Raw genomic sequence first — 25,506 nt, 5'->3', positions numbered from 1 at the left:
GCAGGAGGATCCCTTGAGCCCAGGAATTCGAGGCAGCAGTGAACTATGATCATACCACCACACCCCAGCCCGGGCAAAAGACTGAGGCTGTCTCAAGAAAATAAATAATAAATAAATAAAATTTCCATGTAAAGACAAAGAAACCAGAATAGCTGAAACAACTCTGAAAAAGAAAAACGAAGGTGGAGGAATAACACTACCTGATTTTAGGACTTACTATACAGCTACATTACAGTAATCAAGACAGTACGGTATTGACAGAGGAACAGATGCGTAGGTCAATGAGCCAGAACAGTGTGCGGAGGAACAGAACTTTTCACAAAATATGGCCAACTGACTTTTGCTAGAGGTGAGAAAGCAATTCAATAGATAAAGAATAATCATTTTAAGCAAATGGTTTTGGAATAATTGGCCCCCCAAAAAGGAAAATGAACATTGATGTAAACTTATGCTTAATTTAAAAATTAATTCAAATGCAATCACAGACTTAAATGTAAAGCATACAACTTTTAGAAAAAAAGAGAAAATTTTGTTAGCCAAAGAGTGCTTAGATATGACACCAAAAAAAACTATAAAATTTAAAAATAGATAAATTAGACTTCATAAGAATTCAAACCTTTTGCTCTATGAAACACACTCTTAGGCAAATTAAAAGATTAGGAGAAAATATTTGCAAATCACGTATCCAACAAACAACTTGTGTCTAGAACACTGAACAGTAAGAAAAAATCCAATTTGAAAATAGAAAAGTCTTGAACATAAACTACACCAAAGAGAATATTCAAATGGAACCTAAGGAGATGAAAAGATATTCAACATCATTAGCCACTACGGAAATGCAAATTTAAGGCATGAGATACTACTATGCATCTATTACAATGAACAGAAGGAAAAATACTGACAATACTAAAGTGCTAATAAAAAAGCAGAACAATTGGATTTCTTATACATTGTTAGTGGGAATGAAAAACTACCACCACTCTGGAAAACAGTGTAGTCGTTTCTTACAGAGTTAAATATACATGTATCATACGACCCAGCAATTCCACTCATAGGTAGGTATTCATCCTAGAGAAATAAAAATATTTTCACACTAAAATCTGCATGCAAATGTTCACAGCAGCTTTATTTGTAATAGCCCCAAACTGGGAACAACTCAAATGTTCTTCAGTGGGGCCAGGCACAGTGGCACATGCCTCTAATCCCAGCACTTTGGGAGGCTGAGGCAGGAGGATAGATTGAGCCTAGGAGTTGGAGACCAACCACAAAGCAAGACTCCATCTCTGTTTGTAATTTAGGGGGGGGGAAATGCTCTCAATGGAAGAATGGGTAAACTGTAGTGTGCCCAAGAATAGAATACTACTCACCAATAAAAAGAAACAGTGTTAATACATAGGACTTGGATCGATTTCAAAGGCATTTTGCCGAGTTAAAAAAGAAAAGCCAATCTCAAAGGTAACATATTATATGATTCTATTTACAGTAGTCACCACTTACCCTTGCTTTCAGTTACGCATGGTCAACTGCAGCCTGAAAATATTACAGTATTTTGAGAGAGAAACAACATTCACATAACTTTTATTATAGTATATTGTTATAATTTTTTATTATTGTTAATCTCTTACTGTGCCTAATTTATAAATTAAATTTCATCATAGGCATATATGTATAGTAGGCCAGGTGCAGTGGTTCACGCCTGTAATCCCAGCACTTTGGGAGGCTAAGGTGGGTGGATCACTTGAGGTCAGGAGTTCGAGACCAGCCTGGCCAACATGGTGAAACCCCACCTCAACTAAAAATACAAAAAATTAGCCTGACGTGGTAACATGAACCTGTAATCCCAGTTACCCAGGAGGCTGAGGCAGAAGAATCGCTTGAACCTGTGAGGTGCAGATTGCAGTGAGCCAAGATCACACCACTGCACCCTAGTCTGGGTGACGAGAGTGAGACTCCGTCTCAAAAAAAAAAGCGGGTGGGAAAAGAAACATGCACACACACACACACACACACACACACATATATGGTTCAGTACTATAGCTGGTTTCAGGCATCCACTGGGGGTCTTAGAACATATCACCACAGATAATGGGGACTACTGTATTATGACATTCTGAGAAAGATAAAATTATAGCGAAAAGTGATAAAATTCAGACAACTGGTAGCTGCCAGGATTAAAGTTGGTTGGTTGATTGGTGGTGGGGGCTGGAAGGAGGACATGATGACTACACAGGAGTAGTACAAAGGCATTTCATTAAAATGATGGAATACTTCTATAACCTGACTAGTGATAATTACACGAAATCTATACATGTGATAAAACTTCATAAAACTGTATATTAACCATGCCAGCCCAAAATAGTTCATGTGAAAATATGAAATAAGGCATGAGGTTTAGTTAACACTATTATACCAATGTCAATTTCCTAGTTTTAATAACTATACTATGGTTATGTAAAATGTTATCATGGGGGAAGTGGGTGAAAGACACCTCAGAACTCTGTATTATTTCTGCAGCTTTTAGTAAACCTAAAATTATTTCTAAAAGAAAAGTTGAAAAAAACTTTTCAAGCACAACAGAGACCAGATTTACCCTCTCACCTTAAACCACTAAAATAACTAACAAAACATGAAACTATAGCTTTCAAGATGCTGCGCAGCAGGCAATGAGAGACAGTAATCCCCAAAGGAAGAGAAACAAAGATATGAGTCCTATGATGGCCAAACTTAGTGCCTGAAGAGAGTTTCCTGGGCACCATGCAGAAGCAGAAGCCCTATGGAGGCTGCAGAACTCAAAATTGAAGACAGCGAGCTCAGCTGAGAGTGCAGGACTTAGGCAGCTAGAATTCATGGGACAATACCACACAGTAGAGGGCTGAGGAGATCTAGAGAGGAAACCTCTGAAGTACTCACTGAGTACTGAGTGGCCCATAGTGTGATGAAACTATCCAAGACCATGGGCAGCAAGGAGAGGAAAACAACACCCAAAAGAATTATGAACAGTACTCTGCCCTTACCCACTCAAGTAGCTATTAGACTGGAAATCTCAAGACAACCCTCAAGATTTGGGAAGAATCTTGTCTCAGAAGTGAGGAAGAATTAGCCATAAACCAACTACTACACCGTTCCCAGCTAACAAATCTTACAAACAAGACTTAAAGGAATCAACGGTTTTCAAGTGACTTAACTGCATCCAATAACAAAGTTAAAGAACATATGTAGAAATACAAATATCCCCAGCACCCAACGAGGTAAAACTCACTATGTCTGAAATCCAATCAAAGATCACCAGGCAAGAGGCAAGGAAAAAAAAGTATACTAAAGAGAATAGTCAATTGCAACCAACCCTGAAATGACACAGATGTTAGAATGAGTACACAAGGACATTATAAGAGTTATATCTGCATTTCATATATTCAAAAACTTAAGTAGAGACAGGAAAGATTTTTTTTTTTAAACCAAATCAAAATTCTAAGGATAAAAAAAGGTAAAATATGGCCGGGCATGGTGGCTCACACCTGTAATCCCATCAATTTGGGAGGCTGAGACAAGCAGATCACTTGAGGTCAGGAGTTCAAGACCAGCCTGGCCAACATGGCCAAACCCCGTCTCTACTACAAATACAAAAATGAGCCAGGCGTAGTGGCAGGTGCCTGTAGTCCCAGCTACTCGGGAGGCTGAGGCGGGAGGATCGCTTGAAACCAGGAGGCGGAGGTTGTAGTGAGCTGAAATTGTGCCACTGCACCCCAGCCCAGGCAACAGAGCGAGACTCGGTCTTAAAAAAAAAAAAGAGTAAAATATGTGAGATTTTTAAAAATGCTAAATGTGACTAACTTCAGATTACACACTGCAAAAGAAAGTAAATTCAAAGGCACAGAAATAGAATCTTTCAAATAAAACACAGGTTAAAACAAAAACTATCAGTAAGCTATGGGGCAACTTCAAGCAGCCTAATGTTTGGATAAAGAGTACCTGACTAAAAAGAAAAGAGAAATTAAATGGAAAATAATTTGAAAAAAATGGCCAAAAAAAAAAAAAATCCGAAACCTGAAGAAAGCTATAAACCGACATATCCAAGAACATCAATGAATCACAAGCACAATAAACACAAGAAAAACCATACTGGCATATCATAATCTAATGCTCAAAACCAGTAATAATGAGAAAATAATAAAAGCAGCAAGGAAAAAAAAAGCATGCAAAATACAGAACAAAGATAGCAGATTTCTTGTTAGAAACAAGGTGAGTGACAAGACAGTGGTATATCATCTTTAAAGTATTGAAAGAAAAAAAAACCTGTCAACTACATATTCTTTTTTTTTTCTTTGAAACGAGTCTTGCTCTTGTCGCCCAGGCTAGAGTGCAGTGGCATGATCTTGGCTAACTGCAAACTCCGCTTCCCGGGTTCAAGCAATTCTCCTGCCTCAGCCTTCCAAGTAGCTGGGATTACAGGTACCCGCCACCATGCCTGACTAATTTTTGTATTTTTAGTAAAGATGGGGTTTCAATGTGTTGGCCAGGCTGGGCCGACTCGGCCTCCCAAAGTGCTGGGATTATAGGCATGAGCCACCACCCCTGGCCCAACCTTATTCTTAATCCAGCAAAAGTATCTTACTAAAACAAAACCAGCCACAAAAGGCTACATACGCTATGATTCCATTTGTATAAAATATCCAGAACAGGTAAATCCACAGAAACAGAGCAGACTGGTGTTTGCCAGAAGCGAGTGAAGGGAAAAGGACAGAGAGAAAAATGCTTAATAAATACGGGGTTTTCTTTCAAAGAAAAAAAAAAATGTTTTGGAACCAGATAAAGATGGTGGTTACCCAACACTGTGAATGTACTAAATGCCACTTAACTGTGCACTTTAAAATGGTTAAGGCTGAGAATCGCTTGAACCCAGGAGGCAGATGTTGCAGTGAGCCGAGATCGCGTCACTGCACTCCAGCCTGGGCTACAGAGTGAGACTCCATCTCAGAAAATATATGTAAAATTAAAAAAATAATAAAATGGTTAATTTTGTTATGTGAATTTCATCTCAATTTTTAAAAGAGAAACAACCTATTGATTCATGTAACAACATGAATGAATTTTAAATGTATTTTTCTAAGGAAAGAAACCACATCCAAAAGGATACATAGCAATAACTTTATAACAGTGTTTTAACTAGATACTATAAGGCTACAAACGAACCGATCTATACGTAAATACCCCGTACTACAATTGGTAAATTTGTTTCACAGCTAAGGAAACATGACCAACTAAATGCAATGTGGTATTCTGACCATGTACTGTAACAGAAAGATAACAGTGGAAAAACTGATGAAATGCAAAGACATTACAGGCATGAGCCAAGGCACTTGGCCTATAACTTTTAAACTTATGTCCCAGAGCAAGTTTGTCCAACCTGCGGCCAGCAGGTCGCACACAGCCCAGGACAGCTTTCAATGCGGCCCAACGCAAAATTTGTAAACTTTCAATGCTGCCCAACACTAATTCATAAACTTTTCTTAAAACACAATTGGCTTGGCATGGTGGCTCACGCCTGCAATTCCAGCAGCATTTGGGAGGCCCAGGTGGGTGGATCACTTGAGGTCAGGAGTTCACCAGCCTGGCCAATATGGTGAAACCTGCCTCTACTAAAAATACAAAAAACTAGCTGGGAGTGGTGGCACGCACCTGTAATCCCAGCTACTCGGGAGGGTGAGGCAGGAGAACTGCTTGAACCCGGGAGGCAGTGGCTGCAGTGAGCCGAGATCATGCCACTGCACTCCAGCCTGGGTGACAAAGTGAGACTCCATCTCAAAAAAAAAAAAAAAAGGCCAGGAGTGGTGGCTCACACCTGTAATCCCAACACTTTAGGAGGCCAAGGCAGGTGAATTACAAGGTCAAGAGTTCGAGACCAGACTGGCCAACATGATGAAACCCCATCTCTACCAAAAAAAAAAAAAAAAAAAAAAAAAAAGCCAGGCATGGTGGCTTACCCCTTTAATCCCAGCTACTCGGGAGGCTGAGGCAGGAGAACTGCTTGAACCTGGGAGGCGGAGGTTGCAGTGAGCCGAGATCACACTACTGCACTCCAGCCTGAGCAACAGAGCATGACTTCATCTCGGGAAAAAGAAAAATACAGGGGAAAAAAAAAAAAAGCCACAGTGAGTTTTTTTTTGTTGTTTTTTTTTTGTTTTTGCAATGTTTAATTTTTAGCTATTCAGCTATCATTAGTGTATTTTATGTGTGGCCCAAGATAATTCTTCTTCTAATGTAGCCCAGGGAAGCCAAAAGATTGGATACCACTGTTTAGAGTTATTTCAAAATGAACACATAAAAAATGCTAACTTAGTAAGCCGTATGTGACCTCATGTATAAACAAATATGTATACAGAGAGAGAATGAGAGTTTGAGCTCAAAAAATTTTTTTATATTACCATTAGGGGAATAATTTTTTAAGTGAATCCTACTGCTGTAGGCACTGAAAAGCAATACAGTGACAATATCAGAATTGTGCTTTAGAATTATTCTGACAGTAGTCTGTACACTACATTAGAGACAGAAAAAGTCTGGGAACCAGAGTGCCAATTAAGAAGCTAATGCAACAGTTAGGGAAGAGGTAATTACTCCCTAACTAAGAATGTTACGAATATAAGGAAAAAGATTGTTACAGATTAAATAAGAATAAATAAAGAGGGAAATAAGAAAACATGTATATCTGTATACCCTTACAAAAATAAACACAGAAAGGATAAGCCCCACCTAACAAAGCTAAAAAGCAAGCCTCAAAAGAATTAGTTTCCAGCTAACTCATCTGCACTCCAGAACAAATCTCAAAAATACCAACATGAATACAAAAATATCCACAACCCAAAGTGAAATTCACAATGTCTTTTATCTAAACAGAATTTATTAGGATTGCAAAGAACTGGGAAATCTGACCCATAATGACAAGAAAAATAGAATACATAAAAACAGACCCAAAGATGATATAGAGACAGAATCAGAAGAGATTATGAAAAGTTATTATATTTCACATGTTCAACATTGAGCACATTAGGCAGAGAAATATAAGATGTTTTTTAAGAAACAAACCAGGTGTGGTCGCTCATTCCTGTAATCCCAGCACTCTAGGAGGCTGAGGCAGGTGGATCACCTGAAGTCAGGGGTTTGAGACCAGCCTGGCAAACATGGTGAAGCCCTGTCTCTACTAAAAATACAAAAACTAGCCAGACATGGTGATGCACGCCTGTAATCACAGCTACTTGGGAGGCTGAGGCAGGATAATCGCTTGAACCTGGGAAGCGGAGGTTGCAGTGAGCCAAGATCATGCCACTGCACTTCAGCCTGGGTGACAGAATGAGACTCCGTCTCAAAAAAAAAAGAAAAAAACTGAATTTTTAAAGATAAAAGGTATAATTCTGGATAAGAGTAACAGATTTAACATGGGAAAGATAAAGACTAGTGAAATGAAGATCAGTAGAAACTACCCAAAACAAAGAGAATCAAATGACTAAAAAACATAACAGTGCATCAGTGAGTTGTATGACTACTTCAAGCAGCCAAATATACATGTAATTACAGACTCCAGATGCAGTGGGGAAGTACAAAAGAAAAATATTTCAAGAAATAGTAGCTGAATACGTAAATTTCATCCATGAAGCTCAAGAGAATTCAAACACAAGAAATATGACGCAAACTACAACAAAGTATATAATAAACACATTGCTGAAAAAGCAGTGATAAAAAGAAAATCTTAAAAATTAACCAAAAAAGGCAAAAAAGATAAATTTGCTCACTGAAGAACAAAGATTAAAATAACAACAGATTTTACAGGAGAAATAATGCAAGCTAGAGACAGTGGAGCAACTTCTTTAAAGTACACAATGAAAAAAACCTGTCAACCTAGAATTCTGTATCAAAGGAATATATCTTTCTAAAAACAAGAGGAAGTACTTTTTCAAACACACCAAAGCTTAAAGATATCACCAGCAGACCTACACTACAAGAAACACATTAAAGGAAGTCCTCTGGCAGAAAGAAAATCTGAACTGACGAGAAAAAACTGAAGAAAATCTGGCAGATGAGAATCTGGAACCGCTCACAGGCAATAAAGAACACCAGAAATGGAAAACATATAAAGTAAAAGACATTTTTTCTTACTTTTAAAATCTTTTTAGGCCAGGCATGGTGGCTCATGCCTGTAATCCCAGCACTTTGGGAGGCCAAGACAGGCGGATCACTGGAGCTCAGGAGTTCGAGACCTGCTGGGCCAACGTGGCAAAACCCCCATCTCTACTAATAATACAAAAATCAGCCAGGCATGATGGGGCGCACCTGTAATCCCAGCTACTCAGGAGGCTGAGGCATGAGAATCACTTGAACCCAGGAGGCAGAGGCTGCAGTAAGACAAGATTGCACCACTGCACTCTAGCCTGGGCAACCGAGTGAGACTCCGTCTCAAAAAAAAAAAAAAAATTGTTTTAAAAAAATTGACTACTTAAATGAAAAATAATAACGTATTGTGGAGTTTACAACATATGTAAAAGTGAAGTGTATGACAAACATAGCACAAAGTCTGAAGGGAAAATGAAGTGTACTGCTATAAGGTTCTTGTAATATAGGTGAAGTGGTATAATATTAAAGACTGAGTTTCACAAGTTGAACTCAATAAACACTAAAGCAGCCACTAAAATAACAAAGTACTAATGAGCCAAGAAAGGACTTAAAAATGAACCACTAAAAAATCCTCAATCCAGGCCAGGCATGGCGTAGCTCACTCCTGTAATGCCAGCACTTTGGGAGGCCAAGGGCAGGGATCACTTGAGGTCAGGAATTCGAGACCTGCTTGGCTAACATGGCGAAACCCCATCTCTACTAAAAATACAAAAATTAGGCCAGGCGCGGTGGCTCATGCCTGTAATCCCAGCACTTTGGGAGGCCGAGGCGGGCAGATCACAAGGTCAGGAATTTGAGACCAGCCTGGCCAATATAGTGAAACCCTGTCTCTACTAAAAATACAAAACATTACCTGGGTGTGGTGATGGGCGCCTGTAATCCCAGCTACTTGGGAGGCTGAGGCAGGAGAATCGCTTGAACCTAGGAGGCAGAGATTGCAGTGAGCCGAGATCGCGCCACTGCACACCAGCCCAGGTAACAGTGCGAGACTCTGTCTCAAACCAAAAAAAAAAAAAAAATAGCCAGGTGTGGTGGTACGCACCTGTAATCCCAGCTACTTGGGAGGCTGAGACAGGAAAACTGCTTGAACCCAGGAGGCAAAGGTTACAGTGAGTTGAGATTGCACCACTGCACTCCAGCCTAGACGACAGAGTGACAGTCCATCTTAAAAAAACAAAAACAAAAAAAACACCACATCGGACAAATAGAAAAGATGGTTGTTTAAACTCTATAAAAATCAGTAAACATCCAACCGCAGTGGCTCACACCTGTAATCCCAGCACTTTGGGAGGCTGAGGTGGGCAGATCACAAGGTCAGCAGTTTGAGACCAGCCTGGCCAATATGGTGAAACCCCATCTCTACTAAAAATACAAAAATTAGCCGGGCGTGGTGTCAGGTGCCTGCAGTCCCAGCTACTTGGGAGGCTGAGGCAAGAGAATGACTTGAACCTGGGAAACGGAGGTTGGAGTGAGCTGAGATCGTGCCACTGCACTGCAGCCTGGGCGACAGAGCGAGACTCCATCTCAAAAAAAAATCAGTAATCACATTAAACATAAATAGTCTACAAACTCCAATTAAAAGGCAAACACTATCAAACTGGATAAAAGCAAGATCCCAAACACATGATGCCTGGAAAAAAAAACCACTTTAAACATAAAGACACAGGTGATAAGTTTTTTTAAAATATAAAAATATATGCCAAACACTAATCAAATGAAAAGCACGAGTAGCTATATTATGAGACAAAGTAAGTTCTGTCATTTCAAAATGACAGAGACCAATTCATCAAGACGACGACAATCATAAATGCTTATGTACCTTATAAGTAAATTTCGAACCAAAAACAAACAGAATTGAGATTTTAACACCTCTCTCTACAATTGATAGAACAGAAAATCGGTAAGAATACAGAAGACTTGAACATTATCAATCAACAAGCAAAACAGAATTGAGATTTTAACACCCTCTGTCTATAACTGATAGAATAGGAAATCGGTAAGAATACAGAAGACTTGAACATTATCAATCAACAAGCCAATCAACATTAATAGAATGCTCTACCTAACAACAGTAGAATACACATTCTTTTCAAGTGCCCGTGGAACCTTTATCAAGACACCTCATTCTGATCCATAAAACAAGTCTCAATCAATTTAAAAGGATTCAAATCATATAAGGTATGTTCTCTTACCACAATGGAATTAAATCAAAAATCAGTAACAGTAAGATCTCTGGATTTTTATTCCCAAAATATAATATCACACTTCTAAATAATCAGTAAGTTAAAGAATAAATCAAAAGAAAAATTAGATATTTTAAGCTGAATGAAAATTAAAACATAGCATATCAAAATGTGTGTGTGCATTAAATGTCTATCTTAGAAAAGAGGAAAGATTTTAGGGCTGGGAGCAGTGGCTACCCGCCTCAGCCTCCCAGCACAGGCGTGATCTGCCCGCCTCGGCCTTCCAACACTTTGGGAGGCCGAGGCGGGCAGATCATGAGGTCAAGAGTTCAAGACCAGCCTGGCCAACATAGTGAAACCCCATCTCTACTAAAAATACAGAATTAGCTGGGCATGGTGGCAGGCACCTGTAATCTCAGCTACTCGGGAGACTGAGGCAAGAGAATTGCTTGAACCCAGGAGGCAGAGGCTGCAGTGAGCCAAGATTGCGCCACTGCACTCCAGAGTGGGCAACAAGAGCAAATCTCCATCTCGGAAAAAAAAAAAAAAAATCAGCTAGGCTTGGTGGCACACGCCTGTAATCCCAGCTTCTCGGGAGACTGCAGTGAGATGACTGCTTGAGCCCAGAAGTTAGAGGCTTCAGTGAGCCATGATCATGCCACTAGCACCCCAGCCTGGGTGACACAGCAAGACCTTGGCTCTAAAAATAAATAAATAACAAATAGCTAGATGGTGGACTTAACCCAACCATATCAATAATTAAATACACATGGTCCAAGCATCCCAAGTAAAAGACACATTAGGAAAAATTAGACACACATTAGGTCCAAGCATCCCAAGTAAAAGAATTAGGAACAAAAAAAATCAAGGTCCAACTACAAATATAATGAAACAGACAGTATAACACAAAAGGATGGAAAAAATATACCATGCAAAAACTAAGCACTGAAAAGAACTGGAGTGACTATATCAATATCAAAGTAAATTTCAGAAAAAAATATTGCCAGGAAGAGCAGAAATTTTACTAAAACACAAAACCCTTGGCTGGGCTTGGTGGCTCACACCTGCAATCCCAGCACTTTGGGAGGCCAAGGCAGGAGGACTGCTTGAGCTCAGAAGTTCAAGACCAGCCTGGGAAACATAGCCAGACCTTATCTCTACTAAAAATCAAAACTTAGCCAGGCATGGTGACACACACCTGTACTCTCAGCTACCTGGGAGGCTGAGGTGAGAGGATCGCTTGAGCCTGGAAGATCGAGGCTGCAGTGAGCTATAATATAATCTTGCCATTGCACTCCAGCCTGGGCAAGAGAGTAAAGCTCTGCCTCAAATACAACGAAAACAAAAACTTGAATTTAAGATGGTGAAGCCACTTTGGAAAACAGCTTAGCTATTTCTTTAAAAGTTAAACAGAAATTACCACCCAACCCAGCAATTACTCCAAGGTTTATCTACCCAAGAATAATGAAACTGTATGTCCACATAGAAACTTACACACAAATATTTATTCACAGCAGCATTACTCACAGCAGTCAAAAGGAGGAAGCAGTCCAAATGTCTATCAACTGAAGAATGAATAGGCAAAATGTGGTACATCTATACAATGAGATACTATCCTGCAATATACAGAAATAAACTGCTAGCCAACTGTAATGGTTCACACCTGTAATCCCAGCACTTTGAGAGGCATAGGTGGGAGGATTCCTTCAGGCCAGGAGTTTGAAATCAGCCTGGGCAACAGAGTGAGATCCTGTCTCTACCAAGAAAAAAAAAAAAAAAAAATTAGCTGAACATGGTGGTGTGCGCCTGCAGTCCCAGCTACTCAGGAGGCTGAAGTGGAAGGATTGCTTGAGTTTAAGCCTGCAGTGAACTATGATCGTGCCACTGCACTTCAGCCTGGGTGACAGAGCAAGACCTTGTCTCCAAAAAGAAAAAAAAGAAAAAAGAAATAAATTGCTAATACACATCACAAGACAAATAAATCTCAAATACTTCACACTAAGTAAAAGACGCCAGACTCAAAGTGTTATATAATGTAGGATTCAATTTATATGGCATTCTGGAAAAGACAGTACTGCAAGGACAGAGAACAAATCAGTGGTCACCAGGAGCTGGGGGTGAAAAAAGCAGCTGACTACAAAAGGATACAGGGAAAGTTTCTGGGATGATGAAACTGTTCTGGATCTTAATTATGGTGGTGGCAGGGCACACTGGCTCATTCCTGTAATCCTAGCACTTTGGGAGGCTGAGGCAGGAGGATCACTTAAGGCCATGAGTTTGAGGCTGCAGTGAGCTACGATCATGCCACTGCATTCCAGCCTGGGTGACAGTGAGACTGTCTCAAAAATATATTTTTTTAAATTAAAAAAGAATCATGGGTGGGGATTACATATCTGTATATAGATCTGTCAAAACTTACAAGACTATACACAAAAAAAGGTGAATTTCCTGTATTTTAAAATGGAAGAAGTATGTTAGCACCAATAAAATATACAGCATACCCTGACTTATGATCTTTTGAGTTTACGATGGTATATGAAAGTGATATGCATTGAAGAGAAGCCATACTCTGACTACTCATACAACTATTGTTTTTCACTTTAGTATTCAATAAATTATATAAGATATTCAACACTTTATTATAAAATAGGCTTTGTGTTTGATGATTTGCCCACTGTAAACTAATTTAAGTGTTCTAAGTGCATTTAAGGTAGGCTAAGTTAGGATTTACAGCAGGTTAGTCATATTAAATGCATTTTCAACTTAATATTTTCAACTTACGGTGGGTTTACAGGGACACAAAAACATCATAAGTCAAGGACCATCTGTACTAGGATAATTGCATTCAAGCCATATATGGCATATATTTAAATAGCACTGTTAAAATACCAAATATAACTTTAAAACAAATTTGAACTAAAGAAATCAAACTCTCACAAAGCTGTATACTTGTACACTAAAAAGGGTGAATTTGGCTGGGCGTGGTGGCTCATACCTATAATCGCAACACTTGGGGAGGCCAAGGTGGGTGGATCACCTGAGGTAAGGAGTTTGAGACCAGCCTGGCCAACATGGTGAAACCCTGTCTCTACTGAAAATGCAAAAATTAGCCTGGCAGGCACCTGTAATCCCAACTACTTGTGAGGCTGAGGCAGGAGAATCGCTTGAACCCAGGAAGTAAAGGTTGCAGTGAGCCGAGATTGTGCCACTGCACTCCAGCCTGGGCAACAGAGCGAGACTCTGTTTCAGAAAAAGAAAAAGGCGGGGCAGGGGGGCGGTGGTAAATTTTACTGTACGTAAATTATGCCATAAACTGAGAGGGAAAAAAAACAAAAACAAGATACTATTATACACTCACAATACTCAGTCCCATTCCCAGCAACATATACACCCCAGAGAAGTGAATGCACACATGCATCAGGAGACACATACACAAGCACTAAATGCAGCTGTTTGTTATAGCAAGAACCAGAAACAACCCAAATACATGCTAAGAACAGGTAAATCATATGGCATGTTGATAGCATAAGATGGTACACAGCAGAAAATATGAAGTATTTCTATAAATGCACCAACATAGATCAAGCTCAGAAATGAGAGGCAAAAGCAGCAAATCAGAGAAAATACATCCACCAGTATGATTCCATTGACATAAAAATATATTTTAAAGCAGGAAAAATTATTATTTAGGACTTAAACTTCAGTAACACATGTGGGTTAAAAGCAAAAGAATCATTAATATGAAAATCTGAATAGAGGTTTCTAAAGCAGTGAGGGAAAGGAAAATGCTCAGAGGCTCCAAAAGGGTGTATACTCTAGAGGGGTGGGGGAAAATAAATAAATAAAATAGAGTGTAAAAGATGTTTTGTTTGACGATGGTTGGATGTGGGGGCGTGCAATTTATTTTTAGCTATTATTCTTTAAAGGAACACAAACTCTGTATATACATATTTTAAAATAAATTATATATTTCATAACAAGGAAAGTAAAAACAATATATTCCCACAATAAAAACATACATGCCCAGGTCTTATAGGCATGATCTACCAAAAAGAATGAATAATCACTATCTTAAAGAGACTACTACTGAGAATCAAGAGAGGAAAAACAGCACAGCTTGTTTTGATAATAAAACTGGAAGAGGCCTGAAATTAGAATGTAACACTTGTAAATACAGATGCAAAAATTCTCAATAATTTATAACCTAAATCCAGCAATGTATATTTAAAAGGAAAATCATGTTGAAGTACCATTTATCCTAGGAATGCAAGGATGCTTGAGCACTGGAAAAAAAGAATCTATTAACATAACTCACTATATTACCAAATTAAAGGAAATAAAATACATCCCTTTACCCAAAGGAATAAAAAATTTGGCCAAGCCTGGTGGCTGACACCTGTAATCCCAACACTTTGGGAGGCTGAGGCGGGCAGATGACCTGAGGTCAGGAGTTCGAGACCAGCCTGGCCAACATGGTGAAACTCCATCTCTACTAAAAAATACAAAAATTAGCCGGGCATGGTGGTGCATGCCTGCAGCCCCAGCTACTCGGGAGGCTGAGGCAGGAGAATTGCTTAAGCCTGGAAGACAGAGGTTGCAGTGAGCCAAGATCAAGCCACCGCATTCCAGCTGGGGCGACAGAGCAAGACTCTGTCTCAAAACAAATAAATAAATAAATAAATAAATAAATAAATAAATAAATAAATAAATTAAATCTTTGGTGTTGAGGAAGGTGGCAAGAATGGAAGGAAGGAGACCAGTTAGGAAGCTACTAAAATAACCTAAGAGATGAAGGTGGCTTAAACCACTCTGGTGGCAGAGGGAGTGATAAAATGAGATATATTCTGAAGGTAGAGCCAACAGGATTTATTCGTGATTACATGTGCCACAAGAGCAAAGGGACAGACTCCAAAATTGATGACTCCCAGGTTTCTGATTTAAGCAACTTAAAAAATGGAGTTCCCACTAATTTATACAGCCAACACAAGGGTGGAACAGGTTGGTTTTGCACATGTTAATTTTGAGATGCCATTAGATATCCGAATAGAGATACTGAGGAGGTAACTGAATATATGAGTCTGACGTTCAAAAAGGAATATCCAGGATGGGGATATAACTTGGAAGTCATCAATGACAGAGAAACAAATGGAGAAGCAAAGAGAATAGTTAGCAAAGCAAAGGAAGATGAGATCTAAGCGTTGCAGAGGGAGATGCTGAAAAGAACCAAGCAGATTCATCCCCTGAACTGCAGACAGGCTAAGAGCTTAAACCAGACAAGGATGGAGTATGGAGTGGAAAACATGGGGATTATTTAAAGTGTGCATCAGGAGATAGACATCTCTACTTCAGAACCATGCATCGAAGTAAAAACCACTTCCCCACTTCTGTAAGAGACAAGTGAAGTCACAAAACCACAATGCACTGAATTCGCCAGTAGTATTTAAGAGCCTGACTCTCAAGCATCACACCTCAATCAAGGATCAGCAGGCATCTGAGTAAGGCTATGATGTGAAAGAAACAGGGCATGACAAATAGAAAAGCCTGGGCTGGATATTATATACATAATATTAAATTTTTTATGTATTTTATTTATATTTTGAGACAGGGTCTTGCTCTGTCTCACAGTCTCGGCTCACTGAAACCTGTCTCCCAGTTCCAGTGATTCTCGTACCTCAGCCTCCTGAATAACTGGGATTATGGGGGTGCACAACCATGCCCAGTTAATTTTTGTTTTTTTGTTTTTTTAGTAGAAGGGGTTTCACCATGTTCGCCAGGCTGGTTTTGAACTCCTGACCTCAAGTGTTCCTCCCACCTCAGCCTCACAAAGTGCATGAGCCACTGCACCTGGCTTAAATTTTTCATTTGCATTATGAAATGTTTCTAACATAAAGTTAAATACTGACAGTATCAGAACAAACGGCTAGTTATGCACCAGCTGGAAAAACTGTAAAATCATTTCCCAGACCTGAGACACATGAGTTGCTAGACCTAATAGCACAAAGGGCGAGAAAAGACCCACATCAAGGTACATAATCGTGGAAAAAAAGATCCTAAAAACTTTCGGGGAGAGGTAGCAAAAAAAAAAAAAAAAAAAAGAGAGAGAGAGAGGTCATACACAAAAGATCAGGAATCAATATGGCATTTGATTTCGATTTCAGAAGTAACACTGGGCCGGGCACAGTGGCTCTCATCTGTAATCCCAGCACTTTGGGAGGCCAAGGCTGGCAGATCACTTGAGGCCAGGAGCTTGAGACCAGCCTGGTCAACATGGCGAAACCCCATCTCTAATAATTATACAAAAAACAGCTGGGCATGGTGGCACACGCCTGTAATCCCAGCTATTCCAGTGGCTAAGGCATGAGAATTACTTAAACTCGGGAGGTGGAGGTTGCAGTGAGCCGGGATCATGCCACTGCACTCCAGCCTGGGCAACAGAACAAGACTCTGTCTCAAAAAAAAAAAGTAACCCCAAATATGACTGTTTTCTTTTGAGAAAAAAAAAAAACTTACACTTTGGAGGTTTTCAAACATTCCATTCCATGAGAAAAAGATCTTGCTAATAAACATTCCATACTACACATCTCCTTGTTGACACTAAAAATTACTATTGTAAACCAATTCAACTGTTGGCACTGAGAACTGCTGCCACAGCACCTCTTCTATGTGTTTTTCCACTGCCTTTATTCAACAAACATTTATTGAATACCTACCATAAGAGCTCCTAGGGATATAAACAAGAACAAAATAATATAGATTCTCTGCCCCTAAGGCCCAGTCAGGAGAGACACATCAAACAATCACCCAAATAATTATAAACTTGTGATAACAAGTAAGGTTTGGACACAGGAAAATCCAATTTAGAGATAAACGAAGGATCCTCTAAAGAACTGAGGTAAGTTGTCAGCTCTTGAAACCTGTGGCCAGGAAAAAGTGGAGGAGAAAGAGTTCAAAATGGGAAATCCTGAAACTGGAAAAAGCTTAAGGAATTCAAATTACTGAAAGAAGGGCAGTGTGGCCAAACAAGGTTTGGATTTTTCTGCAACTGCCATGGGAAACCATGGATAAGTATCAAACATAGATCTGTTATAATCAAATTATGTTTTGAAAAAAATCCCTCTGGCCACTGGATTAAAAGGAGCAAAGCACTGGATCGTAAGGGGGCGAAGTGAAAGTAAGTAGACCAGGCAGAAGCTATTTCAGTATCCAGCATAAGAGGATAATTTAGGATAGGGTGGTGGCAATGGAAATGAAGACTAAAAAAAAAAAGTTGAAGTTTTAGAAGTAGAATTGTCAGGACAGATAACTTTCCAAAGAAAACCAGCTCGAAGAGTCATCTGTATTTCAAAAAAGAAGACTAAAATAAAATAATTAGCTAATGCATTTAAGAAGTATCATACAAGCAAAGCCCATTTAGCACCACTGCATCAAAAAAGACAGCATCATTCAGAAGAAATTATACATATTTTTGCTCCCTACTCCTCTCATGATGTACAAATTAATTAAGCTATTCCTCCAGAACCTTGAGCATGCTTCTCAAACATTTGAGAACTGACTCATTTAGTTGAAGCTTCAAAGTTCCTAACCTGTCCTCTCTGTATTAAAAACAAATCTCTCAACCAAAAGTGTTACTTTGTACAATTTACTTAAACTCTCACAGGCAATTTCCTCATTATTATAGGACTTGGAAACATATTTATGCTTCAAAAGGACCAATATAAGGAGTATAACGTCTGTCTGGAATACAGTTAGCACTCAAACATCAGGTTCCATCTTTTCTTCCAGATTTAGCTAAGCTAGAAGCAACTTTCTTAGACTAAACAAATTCTTCAACTAACTCTCCCCAAAAGCCTGATCTGAAAGATTGAGATCAAATGCAGTTTTCATACTGGCTGACCCAAAGAAAAGTTTTTTTTTTTCAAATACAGTCCCAAGGAAGCCTAGAGTATGTACAATCTTCTCATTTTCCCAGAACCCTCATGCTTTAAAATCAAACTTAATAGAAACATTTATAACCTTCTTGTTCAAAAAAAATACATCTTTAGCACCTCTGAAGTAAGCATCCTGCCCACTCCGCTAGGCTACCACAAAATCGTCCCAGTGCTGGTGCTTTTCAAACTACTGCTACTTGACCTTTACCACTTCATTTTCACAGGGCTCTGAACTTCAGGAGGTAGAAGGACAAAAGGCAGTTCATCTCTTGGGCATAAAACCAGACTCTGACCAGGGCCCTGAAAACAATCAAGTTCTCTCTTCTCCCAGAGCTAGCTAGGAATACTGACAATGGAATATCCCTTCTTTTGAAGACAGATCGAGATGTCCTTTGGGAATTAGTCAAAGAAGGAACCTTTTACCAAATGAGGGGTCAAAGCCTCCTTCAAAACCAGATTGCTGGCCGGGCACGGTGGCTCACACCTGTAATCCTAGCACTTTGGGAGGCCGAAGCAAGTGGATCACTTGAGGTTAGGAGTTTAAGACCAGCCTGGGGGTGAAACCCCATCTCTATTAAAAATACAAAATTAGCCGGGCATGGTGGCACACACCTGCAATCCCACTTGGGAGGCCGAGGCAGGAGAATCGCTTGAACCCAGGAGGCGGAGGTTGCAGTGAGCAAAGATCACACCACTGCACTCCAGCCTGAGCAACACAGCAAGACTCTGTCTCAAAAAAAAAAAAAAAAAAAAAAAAACCAGACTGCTGCTACAATTGACCAAAGCAAATGGTACTGCTCTACTAACTAGGCTTTCTGAGCAGACCTCCTACAGTACACAGTGGAACAAGGTTTGCAACAAAACAGGCAGCCTCCAGTAAATACCAAATGCCTCACAAAATAGGAAAGAAAAATATCCACACCTGACTTACTCTTCACACACAACAATCTAAAAAGGCTAGAACGTGAGTATCAGAAGGTCTGTACTGGTTTTTAGCCCAAGAGATTTTCAACAGAGCTCTGGGATGGAGGAAAGATGCCTTAGGAGATCAGGATGTCAGACAGTGATGGTGGAGCCCACGAGAGATGGAGAAACTGAGCCCTCATGCTTGTTTCAAAAGCAGTTTCAGAGTCATCCATTTATATTCTGCAGTTCCATTTCATGGGATACTAGCGTTTTACACCCACAGTTTTTAAACAACCAATTATACCTCCTCAGTGTTAGAGACAAGTGGAGATACCAAGTAATACATGAGGTGCTATGCTGTACCTCAGTCCTTGACTCCTATTCCAGTGCTCTTAGTACCACCATATATCACTCAATCTGGCACAGAAAAGAAAACCAACAACTGGCCGGGTGCAGTGGCTCACGCCTGTAATCCCAGCACTTGTGGGAGGCCGAGGCGGGAGGATCACAAGGTCAGAAGATGGAGACCATCCTGGCGAACACAGTGAAACCCCGTCTCTATTAAAAATACAAAAAAATTAGCCGGGCGTGGTGGCGGGCGCCTATAGTCCCAGCTACTCAGGAGGCTGTGAGGCAGGAGAATGGCGTGAACCCGGGAGGCAGAGCTTGCAGTGAGCCGAGATCGCGCCACTGCACTCTAGCCTGGGCGACAGAGACAGACTCCATCTCAAAAGAAAAAAAAAAAAAGAAAACCAACAACTATAAATGCCAATATAATGGAGAGTACAAAAACTCCAGCCTAAGGAACAGGTTCACATTTAAGGATATGAAAGGCTACTTTCACCTAACAAGAACTTTCATTGAAGAGAATAAAACTGACATTTTGAGAAATATCAAGGAACTTACAAGATCCTTCAAAAGATGAAGTGGCCAAAGGTCAGAAAACCAAGAGAAAAAATTTTATTCTAAATTGGCATAATGAAAAGAAATCAAATCAAAGATTGGGTCCTGGGTTCTAACCTCAACTCAGCCATATGCAATTATCATATAGATGTATGGTATAAATCCTTTCATCTATCAGAAGTTTAGTTTTTATCTGTAAAATGACAGTAAATTAGATAATTTGAGAGCTCCTCCCTCACTAAAATTCTAGGATTCCAAGCATTAAAAATCACATATATTTGATGAGATTCACACAGACTACATAAGTTATTATCTAAAATGTTGTTGCTACCATTCATTTTTAAATGAATGCAAAAATTCATTTTTTTTGAGACAGGGTCTTACTCTGTTGCCCAGGCTGGAGTGCAGTGGCACAATCACAGCTCACTGCAGTCGCAACTTCCCAGGCTCAAGCAATCCTTCCATCTCAGCCTCCTGAGTAGCTGGGACCACAGGCATGCGCCACCACGCCTGGCTAACAGTTTTTTTTTTTTTTTGTAGAGACGAGGTCTCCATATGTTGCCCAGGCTGGTACCAAACTCCTGGGCTCAAGTGACTTCCTGACGACTCAGCCTCCAAAATGCTGGGATTACAGGTATGAGGCACAGTGCCTGGCCTCTTTTTTCTAACAAGATGATCAAAGTTCAAAACTCTAACACGAATATCTAAAAACCACCTAGAATGTTTAAACTGTTCCTAAGGGTTCAGTTTTTTCCTTCAGCAATTAAAACAAACCAGATTATGGCCACACCCTGAGAAAGGTTTATTTCTAACGTCAGCAGATTATTCCACAGATTTATGTAGAACTGCTCTAAAGAGGGCAAGAGGCCGGGCGCGCTGGCTCACACCTGTAATCCCAGGACTTTGGGAGGCCAAGGCGGGCGGATCACCTGAGGATGAGAATTCAAGACCAGCCTGACCAACATGGAAAAACCCTGTCTCTAGTAAAAAATGAAAATAAAAAATAAAAAATAAAAATAGCCAGGCCTGGTGGCGCATGCCTGTAATCCCAGCTACTCGGGAGGCTGGGGCAGGAGAATCACTTGAACCCGGGAAGTGGAGGTTGCCGTTAGCTGAGATCGCGCCATTGCACTCCAGCCTGGGCCACAAAACCAAAATTCTGTCTCAAAAAAAAAAAAAAAGGCAAGAAAAAAAAGATTCTTCAAAGTTAACTTGCTGAGCAGAAGAAAAATAACCTAAAAAGAAAGCACATTCTATAACAAAAACTGATATAAAAGCAAGGTGAGATACAAGAATTAACAAGTTTAAGATTTTGATAAGAGGCGGCCAGGCGCGGTGGCTCATGCCTGTAATCCCAGCATTTTGGGAGGCCGAGGTGGGTGGATCACGAGGTCAAAAGATCGAGATCATCCTGGCCAACATGGTGAAACCCCGTCTCTACTAAAAATATAAAAAATTAGCCGGGCGTGGTAGCAGGCACCTGTAGTCCCAGCTACTCGGGAGGCTGAGGCAGGAGAATGGTGTGAACCCGGGAGGCGGAGCTTGCAGTGAGCCGAGATCCCGCCACTGCACTCCAGCCTGGGCGACACAGTGAGACTCCATCTCAAAAAAAAAAAAAAAAAGATTTTGGTAAGACGCTGGACCAGTGGCTCACACCTATAATCTCAGCATTTTGGGAGGCTGAGGCAGGTAGATCACTTGAGCCCAGGAGTTTGACACCATTCTGGGCAACACACAGTAAGACCTCATCTCTACAAATAAAAAAATTGGCCAGGCATGGTGACACACACCTGTGGTCCCAGCTTCTCAGGAGGCTGAGGTGGGAGGATCATTTGAGTCCAAGAAGTCAAGGCTGCAGTGAGCCGTGATGGCACCACTGCACTCAGCCTAGATAACAGAGGGAAATCTTGTCTCAAAAAAAAGGACTTTGGTAATGATCTCTTCTACTACTTCTACTACCGAAGCCAGCTTTTTTGGTTGCATGCAGCCAATATTTATTAGCACCTATTATGTGCAAGAAGTTACCGCAGAATTTTCCAGGTAAACGAGCTAGCAAATGCAAGGGCCCTAAAGTATACCCAAGATTGGGGTGTTTGAGAAATAGGTTGAAGGCCAGAATGGCTGAAACACAATGAATAATGACCAGTTAGAATGTGCTAGGAGAACCATTCGAGAAGTAGGCAAAGGCCAAGCAGAAAAGTGACATGATGTGACTTGCATTTTTCAAAAGGACCACTTTGCTTGCTACACACCTATGAAAAGTCAAAAATGCCTTTCAAATGATAAGCTCCATGATTTTATTGTATCTAAATCTAAGCTTACTCCAGTCATTCTTTTCTTGGTATTTAATGGTAAGGAAATCATTTGGGTTTTTTTTGTTTCTTTGTTCGTTGAGACAGGGTCTCAATTAGTCGCCCAGGATAGAGTCTAGTGGCTTGATGTCACCTGCAGCCTCAACCTCCTGGGCTCAAGCAATCCTCTCACGTCAGCTTCCCCAGTACCTCCAACTACAGATGCAGGCTACCACACCTGGCTAATTTTGTTTATTTCTTGTAGAGACAAAAGTTTCACTATGTTGCCCAGACTGGTCTCGAATTCCAGGGCTCAAGCAATTCTCCCACCTTGGGCTCCCAAAGTACTGGGATTACAGGCGTAAGATACCACACCTGGCAATAAGGCATTTGCAAATTGCTATTAAATGTGGAATTGTACACAAAAATTTTAATTGTAATTATTTAACATTGTAAAAATGCAGTAATTATCTCACTCTCTTCCTCCACTGCTTTTTCCTTTATTTGTAAACTATGGATTTAAATGGAAGATACTTTAAATGTAGTCATCTATTTCTTTTTTTTATGGGAGGGACGGAGTCTCCTTCTTGTCGCCCAGGCTACGGTGCAGTTGCGCAATAGGCTCATTGCAATCTCTGCCTCCTGGGTTCAAGGGATTCTCCTGCCTCAGCCTCCCAAGTGGCTGGGATTACAGGCGGCCGCCACCACGCCCAGCTAATTTTTGTATTTTTAGTAGAGATGGAGTTTCACTGTGTTGGCCAGGCTGGTCTTGAACTCCTGACCTCAGGTGATCTGCCTGCCTCAGCCTCCCAAAGTGCTGGGATTACAGGGGTGAGCCACCATGCCCAGCCATCCATTTCTTTCATTAAGTTTTTTTATACTTTTAAAAAATATTCTAAACAGGAAAAGGGTTCAACTGAACTTAACTGAAAAAAGACCCTGATGCTGAACCATATATCATCACATGAAGTATAATAAAGTACAAATAGCCATAACTGACATCTTTTTATTTTTTTCTTTTTTTGAGACGCAGTCTTGCTCTGTCGCCCAGGCTGGAGTGCAATGGCACGATCTCGGCTCACTGCAACCTCTGCCTCCCAGGTTCAAGTGATTCTCCTGCCTCAGCCTCCCTAGTAGCTGGGATTACAGGCGCCCGCCTGTAATCCCAGCTAATTTTCATATTTTTAGTAAAGACGGGGTTTCACCAGGTTGGCCTGGCTGGTCTCAAACTCCTGACCTCAGGTGATCCACACGCCTCGGCCTCCCAAAGTGCTGGGATTACAGGCGTGACCCACCATGCCTGGCCGTGACATCTTATGTAACAACAAAAGTGAATAATGTTGGCTGGACACAGTGGCTCACACCTGTAATCCCAGCACTTTGGGAGGCCAAGGCAGGTGGATCACATGAGGTCAGGAGTTCAAAGTCAGCCTGACCAACATGGCAAAACTCCATCTCAACTAAAAAATAATAATAATAACAATAAATAAATAAATTAGTTGGGCGTGGTGGTCTGCACCTGTAATCCCAGCTACCTGGGAGGCTAAGGCAGGAGAACTGCTTGAACCTAGAAGGTGGAGGTTGCAATGAGCTGAGACTACACCACTGCTCTCCAGCCTGGGTGACAGAAGGAGACTCTGTCTCAAAAAAAAAAAAAAAAAAAAAAAAGACTGAAGTTATACCTGACAGTGAGTGCTGGAATCACCATTTATGAACCCAATTTATTTATCTGTGTGTGTGTGTGTGTGTGTGTGTGTGTGTGTGTGTGTGACAGAGTCTCACTCTGTCTCTGGGTTCAAGTGATTCTCCTGCCTCAGCCTCCCGAGTAGCTGGGACTACAGGCGTTCACCACCACACCTGGCTAGTTTTTTGTTTTTTTTTTTAATAGAGACAGGGCTTCGCCGTGTTAGCCAGGCTGGTCTCGAACTCCTGACCTCAGGTGATCCGCCCGCCTCTGCCTCCCAAAGTGCTGGGATTACAGGCATGAGCCACTGAGCCTGGCCTATTTAACTATATTTAGTTGAGGGTTTTTTGTTGTTGTTGTTGTTGTTGTTGTTTTTTTTTTTTTGAGACAGGGTAAGCATGAGCCACCATGCCCGGCCTGGACCCTATTTAAACTCAGCAAAGACACAACAACCATTTTATAAAAGCATAGTATTTCAGCATGAAAGTCCTAAGAATGTACAACACTACAAGGGAGTTCACAGTGATCTTATGACAACAGGAAATCCCAAGTGTAAAAAAACAATACAAATCCTACCTCTAACCGGGCAATAATCAACACTGACAGATGACTTTAGGAAAAGCTTAAGAAAAAAGAATTCAAATCAAGAATTCAAAGTAGAGATAATGTTCACCTATCCCACCACTGAGGACTAGCTCCAAGCACTGATGCAAGCATCTGTATATAAACTGTCAAATGTACAGGCTCAGCATCCCTAATACAAAACTCCAAGGAGCTCCACAATCTGAAACCTTTGGAGTGTCAACCTGACGCCAAAAATGGAAATTTCTACACCTGACCTCACGTGATGCGTTGCCATCAAAACACAGTCAAAGGCTGGGCATGGTGGTTCACGCCTATAATCCTAGCACTTTGGGAGGCCAAGGTGGGCAGATGGCTTGAGCCCAGGAGGTCAAGACCAGGCTGGGCAACATGGCAAAGCCCCATCTCTATTAAAACACACACACACACACACACACACACACACACACAAATTACTCAGCCACAGTGGCACGCACCTGTAGTCCCAACTACTTGGGAGGCTAAAGTGGGAGGATCGTTTGAGCCCAGGAAGCTAAGGTTGCAGTGAGCTGTGATCATGCCACTGCACTCCAGCCTGGGCGACAGAGTGAGACTCTGTCTCCAAAACACACACACACACACACACACACACACACACACACACACACAGAGTCAAAACTTTATTTTGGGGCCAGGTGCGGTGGTTCACACCTGTAATCCCAGGACTTTGGGAGGCTGAGGCAGGCAGATCACTTCAGGTCAGGGGTTTGAGACCAGCCTGGCCAACATGGTGAAACCCCATCTCTACTAAAAATACAAAAATTTGCCGGGCATGGTGCCTCATGTCTGTAATCCCAGCTACTCGGGAGGCTGAGGTAAGAGAATCG

At 40.8% G+C, this 25,506-nt stretch overlaps 1 protein-coding gene across 8 annotated transcripts in view; it reads right to left on the bottom strand.

Annotated features, from left to right (window-relative positions):
- Positions 1–25,506, bottom strand: part of ASXL1 (ASXL transcriptional regulator 1) — a 92,307-nt gene that overhangs the window by 35,720 nt on the left and 31,081 nt on the right. For 4 of the 8 annotated variants that reach the window (XM_055104462.2, XM_055104465.2, XM_055104463.2 and 1 more), the window contains one exon: positions 12,010–12,102. The exons of the other annotated variants lie outside the window; for them this stretch is intronic. In XM_055104462.2, coding sequence (XP_054960437.1) covers positions 12,010–12,102 — 93 coding nt within the window. The remainder of the gene's footprint in view (positions 1–12,009; positions 12,103–25,506) is intronic. 8 annotated transcript variants of the gene reach the window in all.

This window comes from Pan paniscus, chromosome 21, assembly GCF_029289425.2.
Source record: "Pan paniscus chromosome 21, NHGRI_mPanPan1-v2.0_pri, whole genome shotgun sequence".
In the NCBI taxonomy this organism is placed as follows: Eukaryota; Metazoa; Chordata; class Mammalia; order Primates; family Hominidae; genus Pan; species Pan paniscus.
This window is presented reverse-complemented; position numbering and strand designations above follow the sequence as displayed.